Source organism: Citrus sinensis, chromosome 3, assembly GCF_022201045.2.
Source record: "Citrus sinensis cultivar Valencia sweet orange chromosome 3, DVS_A1.0, whole genome shotgun sequence".
Lineage (NCBI taxonomy): Eukaryota > Viridiplantae > Streptophyta > Magnoliopsida > Sapindales > Rutaceae > Citrus > Citrus sinensis.
This window is the reverse complement of record NC_068558.1, coordinates 43985760-43992832: the sequence shown is the minus strand read 5'-3', so window position 1 is coordinate 43992832 and position 7073 is coordinate 43985760. Positions and strand designations below refer to the sequence as shown.

Below are 7073 nucleotides of genomic sequence, written 5' to 3'. Positions count from 1 at the left end.
TTCCTTCTTATACTATTACCCCCACTTGCCAACCTCTATTTTCCCCGGGCCCTGCTTTTTGTTTTCTCAAATCAAAAGCACTTATTAATTTTTACCGAAAAAGAAAGAGTCCTACCGTATTTTCATATTGTGTAACCGCGTGCACGTTATCATTCCCCACCACTAAACAGTAAACACTAAATAGAGCAGATGAGTTGACGTCACCGATTTTAACAGAGATTGGGAAACCCATTTGGGCCCAATTCTGTGATCGTGACTAGATATCTGTGCACTTTGCTGCCAATTAATCATGGACCGTTTGATTCAGATCAATTATACGGAACGGCAGGTAGTTGGGTCTGCCAGGTCGGATTGCTTTTTCGGCAGAGCAAAGATGTATCTCCACGTCATATTACAATCCGACGGCGGAAAAGCCTTCTCGGTGTGTCCCTCGTTCGCCCGTGGGCCCTCTGACTTTAAAGAAAAATAATATGCACTGAGATTTGACCGGCGGGAGCGGGTGATTTCGGTCCTCAAGTCTCACGTGATTATTCTATTACTTTTTTTTGTGGACTTTCTTCCATCTTTTTCTAATTTGGCCACCGGGGACCACACAACCGGCTTAACTCGAGAGAAAGATATTTGCTTTTGTCGCGACAGCTAGTGCGAAGTCGACAGGTGTTGCCTCAATGAGTGGGATCCACCGATTGGAACGAACCTGGAGTGCTGGGCCCCTGGCCCTATGAATGGGGATGAATTTCACGCGCCTGAAACGCGTGGAAGGAAATGCCGATAAAAAGGATATAAATATTATATGCCACGTTGCCAGTAAGTGCACCATGGCTATATTCCGTCAGACAATGACGTTTCTGCCATGTTGGCACCTGGCAATCACAACCGTCGGATGGATAATCAATCGAACGGCTACGATCAAGAATAAGACATCATCGAGATATCTGAGCCGTCCGGTGTTGCCGGGGTATGTATCGCGTGAGTGAATAAAAAAAAAAGTGAGCATTACAAAAAGGAAAAAGGATGAGATTTTTGAGCACACAAGAATCATAGAAAAAGAAGAGACGCCTCAGAGAGATAGAAGATTGGTACTTGTGGTGTTTCTTTCTTGGCAAGTGAACTTTTCTCTTCTTCATGTTATGTATTGATCGGTGAGTTGAGTTTGATGCTTATGGAAAGAAGCCGAGAAGCAAGAAGATCAAACATGGCGGCCTCAAATGGACTGGCAAGACGAAGACAAAGGAGCACTAGTCTTCGTGAATCTCATGGTTCATAAATAACTCTCTCTTTTCATGATTCTTCTTCTCGACGCTTCTTAAACTCTTGTTCTCATGATGATATTTTTTTTTTGTTTTGATTCAGCTGTAGAAGAAGATTCACAGATGGTGCTACAAGACACAGTGAGGCTACGTGATCGAGCAAAGAAAAGAGACCGGGACAGAGAACGAGAGAGGGAAAGAGATCGAGAGTTTTCGAATCATCACAAGCGCAGGAGAGGAGACAGTTTGACGGTAGGTGAAGAAGAGAGAAGCGAAGAAAGTGTACCTGCTGATGAAGAGGACTTTGTAATCGAGGAAAGAAGAGTTGCTCATGCGATTTCTCACAACAACACTTCATTATCTTCTTCCTCTTTATCGAACCAGAATAGTAGAAAAAGCTTACCTCCCACCAGACTACCAGTCAAGCAAGCGCCCGCCCTGAAGGCCGCCGATGAGTTGATTGGAGCTCTGGTCCCCAGAAAGGCTCGCTCAGGTACAAGAAAACGTCAGACTTGCTCAAAGTTTATCTCTTCTTATTATTATTTTCTTAAAAAAAAATTGATATATCGGGGGATTTGGTCTGATTGTTTTGGTTTTCGCAGCTTCGGTTAAAAGGTCACATGAGAGTTGGCTATCTGGAAATGGTGGATTTTGGGAAGACCAGAAAGCTTCCTCCACTTCGCCGGCGAGTCGGAGCACTGAAGCTAATTCACCGTCATCGTCAAATGTTTCAATTAGAAAAAAGATGGTTGATATTGCTGTCTTTATGATGAGTGTTCCATTTCTTCAAACTTCGGTGGATCAATTTTGAGATTTTGATTTTTTCTATTTTTCAAAATGTTCTGCAGAAACTAAGTAGACGCAAGACTCGGCTTCCAAAGGTGGCCAAATGCTTTAGCCCACCTCTTCAACAAGATGATATCGAGATTGAAATTGCTGAGGTTTTGTTCGGGTTAATGAAACAATCCCAGGACTCGAATAAGGAGGATGATAGTAACACCACAAAGCTTGAATCAATAGATGATATGGCCATCAGCCAGAATACTAAATCATCTGTTTCTGTTTTGCCTCAGAGCAATATCCCTGCACCAGATCTCTTGCTTGGTGGTGCTGGTCCGTTCTCTATTTAGGATTCAATCCGGATTGTTATTTTTTTTTTGTCCTGTGTCTTTCGTTTTTTGTTGATTTCTGTTTATTTTAAAATGCAGCCCAGAAGAAGAAAAACGTTGAGGTTGATAATTCTTCAAATCCGTTTTGTAATGCTTCAGGTTCATCTTCTACCAAGGTTGATAGCAAGATGGAAACTTCTGCTCCAAAATCGGAGCAAACTGCCACTCATGAAGTGGATGCTTTTAAAGTTGCATCCATGGCGGTGGAGCCGCAGGAAGAGGTAACCGAGCAAGGTGATTCGAAGTTATCGATTCAAGGACCGGGTAGCCCAGATGGTCCTGTTACTGAGAAAAAATCTATTTCATCTAAGGAAGAATCTGCTACGTGCCTTAAAATGGATGTTGATTTTCCAGATTCGACTGTGACAAAAGGGTGAGAATCTAAGAATCTCTGCCCTCTCCCTTTTTTCTTTCATTTGAGGTGTCTGATATTTTCATATTCTTTCTTAATCTTCTTTCTTGTGGGTATTACCAGGGCTTCAATCATACTGGAGAACGATGGCCGAAAAGAGGAGAAGTTCAAGATTGATCTGATGGTGAGGTACATTTTTGTCGCATTCCAGATAAGATTTTTGTTGCTATTTTACTTTGAATTACTCAAAAAGAATTGTGCCTTCTCAACAGGCTCCTCCTCCTATGGTATCTTCTCCTGAAAGGGAAGGCTTCAATGATTTCGCACCAGATCCTTCATTCGAGGCTAATGATGTCAAAATGGTTGGTTCAATCAACTGCCTTTTTCCGAAGACTTCTCAAGATCTCAATTTTTTCTCTTTAATTTTTCTATTCACAAATTAATGTTTTGGTTTTTATATTGTTTAGAAATCTTTGGTCAAAGATGAAGAAAAGACAGACAGATTTTTGAAGGAGGAACTGGTGGTGAAGGAAGTTGAAGAGAAGAAGATACACGCAATTGGAGACAAGCGCCAATTGAAGATTGATTTAGAAAAGCCAAATCAAGATAATGGAAGAGATAGTTCTATTACATCACAACAGGCGAGTCAGAAACAGCACCAACCGCAATCTAAATCTACCATTGCTAAAGTGGAAAAAACAGGTGATTTAATGGTTTAAGACTTTCTACTTGAGTTGTGACTTCAGTTCTAGCTCTCTTTTGATATTTGTACTTCTTCAGGAGCAGAATCCAGCTCCATTCCTTTAAAAGTCTCTGTACCTGGCTGGCCAAATGGTCTCCAACCACTGGGGTACGCTATCTGCAACCTTTGTGTTTGTAAATATCCTTGAGGTAAATGTCGCTCCATGAATAACAAGCTTTTTTTTTTTTTTTTTTTTTTGGTATCGGTAGATACCTGCCTCCATTTCAAACAATGACTCCCATCGACAGCAGCACCATATCAGCCACTGCTCAACAGGTATTAGTTATGCTTCCCATGGTCTATTTCTTTTATCCATTTTCATAACTGTATTGATATTGAATTTGCTATTGAATAATTGGAAAATCCAGCATTCTTCATTTATGCTCTCTCAACCCCAGTCAAAGAGGTGCGCTACCCACTGTTACATTGCTCGCAACATCTACTTGAATCAACAACTGGAAAAGATGAATCCCTTCTGGTCGGCAGGAGCCGGTTCTGATTCATTATGTGGAGCCAAACCCAACAATCCCAGTGCCATGCCCTCAACAGAAAACATAATTCATGGAAGCCCCCTGCAAGGAAGCTGTCAGCTTTTGAACCTACACTCTGGGAGGGACAAAGGTCAAGCTGTGGCAAGCTTTCCACATCCTGCTCAGAAAGATAAAAGCTCTGAGGGTGTTAATTTCATGGACCCAGCACAAAACAAGCAGCTTGTGCTTCAACAAGCTCCACAGCTACCTCCAGCTGGTAATCTTTTGGTATGTTAGGTTAAATGTTCTGTTGGCTCTGAATGTCATCTCTTGCATTTTATTCATTTTAGTTTGTTCTCCCTGCATGATTGTGGAAAGTTATTGATACTATTTATAATGACATGTAGCATGCCTCTGCATTGATCTTCCGTGTAAGCCAGCAACAAGCAGCAGTAACAGCAGCAGCAAATCAACCTGGACCTTCAAAATCTGCTGTTACCTCAACCAAAAGTGCATCAGTATCTGGTAATTCAACAGCTGCACCTCCTGCTACCACTGTGGCATTGCCACCAGCAGTGTCAGCATCCGCTGTGGGCTATAACTTCCCAAATTTGGCGGGCAATGAAACTCCATACTTGACTATACTTCAAAATAATGGATATCAATTTCCGGTCCCTACTCCTATTGGAACAGCACCTGTAATTAGAGGAGGAACCCATGCTCAAGCATTGCCATTCTTTAATGGTTCTTTCTATTCACCTCAAATTTTCCATCCTTCTCAACTTTACCATCAACAACAGCCTCACTCTCAATCTATAATGCAAGCTGCCCATCAGAATACAAGCACATCAAGTGCCTCTTCATCATCTCACAAGCAATTGCATAATCATCAGTCAAGGGGGATGTCAGTTATTGGTAATAATTTTGTGAGCTCAATGACCATGCAATCGCAACAAACGCAAAAGCAGCATGTATCATCATCCAATCAAAATCACAAGCTTGAGGCGGAGATGAGTGGAGAGAATACCCCATCAGTTGCCAATAGCCGACTCTCTCACAACCAAACAAGTGTGTATGGCCAGAACTTCACAGTTCCTCTTCAGCCACTGAACTTTCAATTGATGCCATCTTCAGCAGTTGGTGGCAGTACTGGCGCAACTCATAATGAGAAGCAGCAACAATCCCAGCAGAAGAGTGTAAAGGGTGGAGTTGAGCTCATCCCTCAGGCATTTGCCATGTCATTTACTTCCAGTGGAACCAATTCACCTTCAAACCTTAATTTTTCACATAATCCTGCAATCTTTCAGAGCCTTCCAGATATGGCTCGATACCAGGTTGTGCCTGCAGCTCAGGCTGCACCTCAAAAGAATCACCAGATAACTGAGGTGAAAACTGGAGGTTCATCAAAACATGATGAGGGTAAAAAGCCAGGTTTGGGGAAGTCATCTGCCTCGAATGTGCAGACGCTTGTTTTTGACAATTCAGCCAGAACTCTTAACTTCGATTCATCCCCAATCACTGGAAATTGGCCTTCTTGCAGCATAACATCAACCACTATAACCACAAATGTCCCTATTGCTGCCAATTTGCAAAATTTCCAGCAACAGCAACTGCTTCAGCTCCAGCAGCAGCAAATGTTGCAGCAACAACAGCAATCCACAGCAGCAGCTCGAAGCAAAGCCCAGACAACTAAATGCTTGCCTTCTTCTTCCATTGGCGCCAAGCTCTCGAACAAAGCCCCTACTTTCTCACAAACTCTGGTCCAAAGCAACAGTTCTAGTCAATCACCACAATGGAAGAACTCGGCAAGGAACCCGACTAATCAAGTCCCTCCAACATCACTCACATCGTCCGGCATCTCAAACATCAAGAATGTTTCCCAGCAACAAGTAAGATCTTCACAGGGGCATACTCAGATATCTTTTGAAAGACATTTCAAGTCAGGCTTAGCACCTCAAGGGCAACAAATAACCACTAGCAACCTATCACCAACAAGGAGCAAAGCTGGCTCATCAATTCTTACATTGCAATCACAGCCGGCTGAGAATTCTTCAGCTAGCGCTGGGCAGAAATCCTCCCCAGTCTGTGGAAGGAATGTGCCATCAATCCTGAGCACATGTCCTAGTCACCTCTCTGAACTCAAGTACTAAAATCTAGATCAACTAGAATGCTGGCTCAAAGTTTTGTCCCCAATGTCAGTCTTGAGCCGCCTCCCAATGATAATTGATAGCCTTTTAGGCGTTAAGGGGAGTTTAAATGTGTGTTTATGAGAGAGGCACGTGGATTTCTAACAAATGGAAAAGAACTACGGATATGATTGTCCATGGGGCGTGGCAGCATCAGGTATGAGCAGAGGTGTTAAGTAAAAGTAAGCGACAGTGAGTGCGATAAAAAAATTCATTTGGTGGAAAAATATGAGATTCAGTGACAGTCAGTCATGTTCTGACAAGATTTGAAGATTAGATTGAGAGTAGCACGTGGAATAGTCACCACCAGACACCACGTCTGGCACCCGGCGCTGGCAGTATTAGATGGCAGCCATACAAAAGGCGATGGGCTTGACTGTATTAAGTCTCATTAAAATTTTGAAAGTTCAAAAATGAAATGTGGTGGGACACGCAATATTTCATATTTCGGGGGATTACGGCTGGTTGGTTACCTAGCTCAACTGCTCAAGGCAATTAATTGGACGGTTTCACGGGGTCAAGATCAAAACCAATTAGATATATTAATGTGGCGCTGACCTGTACATATAACTTAGTCTTTTGCGTAGAATGTAATCTTCTTATTAGTAATTGATCAATGCCAGTTTTTCATCATTTGGGTTCTTGAATTTGAACTCCCCGTGTACATTATAAAGAATATCTTAATTATTCTGAAAAAGCTAGAATCAGTGGAGCTGGAAGCAACTGATGCTCTTGGCTTTATTTTATTATTTTTATATACGTACATACATATTATTGGTTTCTTCTATCTCTTACTTTGGTTAGTTCACCGGCTCTCTCTTATTTGAATTTGTGGCTGAATTCGGACCGAGTTGCAATTGCATTCAACCCATGGGCCCGACAGTTTCACACCAATTCCTTGATT

General features: G+C 42.2%; 1 protein-coding gene across 3 annotated transcripts; it reads left to right on the top strand.

Annotated features, from left to right (window-relative positions):
• The first annotated feature begins 993 nt into the window (after positions 1 to 993).
• On the top strand, positions 994 to 6816 carry LOC102612366 (protein TIME FOR COFFEE). Of its 3 annotated transcripts, none has more exons than XM_015530800.3 (12): positions 994 to 1259; positions 1354 to 1743; positions 1853 to 1998; positions 2099 to 2363; positions 2519 to 2792; positions 2895 to 2955; positions 3044 to 3133; positions 3239 to 3473; positions 3552 to 3621; positions 3723 to 3789; positions 3882 to 4271; positions 4391 to 6816. In XM_015530800.3, exons 1-12 carry the CDS (start codon positions 1157 to 1159, stop codon positions 6131 to 6133), a joined length of 3834 nt encoding a protein of 1277 aa, XP_015386286.2. In that variant the 5' UTR covers positions 994 to 1156; the 3' UTR covers positions 6134 to 6816. The 3 variants fall into 3 exon arrangements, with proteins under 3 accessions (XP_015386286.2, XP_006479712.2, XP_006479711.2); XM_006479649.4 differs by having other exon boundaries at positions 2459 to 2792; positions 3558 to 3621; XM_006479648.4 differs by having other exon boundaries at positions 2459 to 2792.
• Positions 6817 to 7073: the final 257 nt, after the last annotated feature.

Coding starts and splice junctions, on each gene's coding strand:
- LOC102612366 (XM_006479648.4), top strand. CDS start 1,157: ATGCTTATGGAAAGAAGCCGAGAAGCAAGAAGATCAAACATGGCGGCC. Junction 2,956..3,043: donor AGTTCAAGATTGATCTGATG/GTGAGGTACATT, acceptor CCTTCTCAACAG/GCTCCTCCTCCTATGGTATC. Junction 3,134..3,238: donor AGGCTAATGATGTCAAAATG/GTTGGTTCAATC, acceptor TATATTGTTTAG/AAATCTTTGGTCAAAGATGA.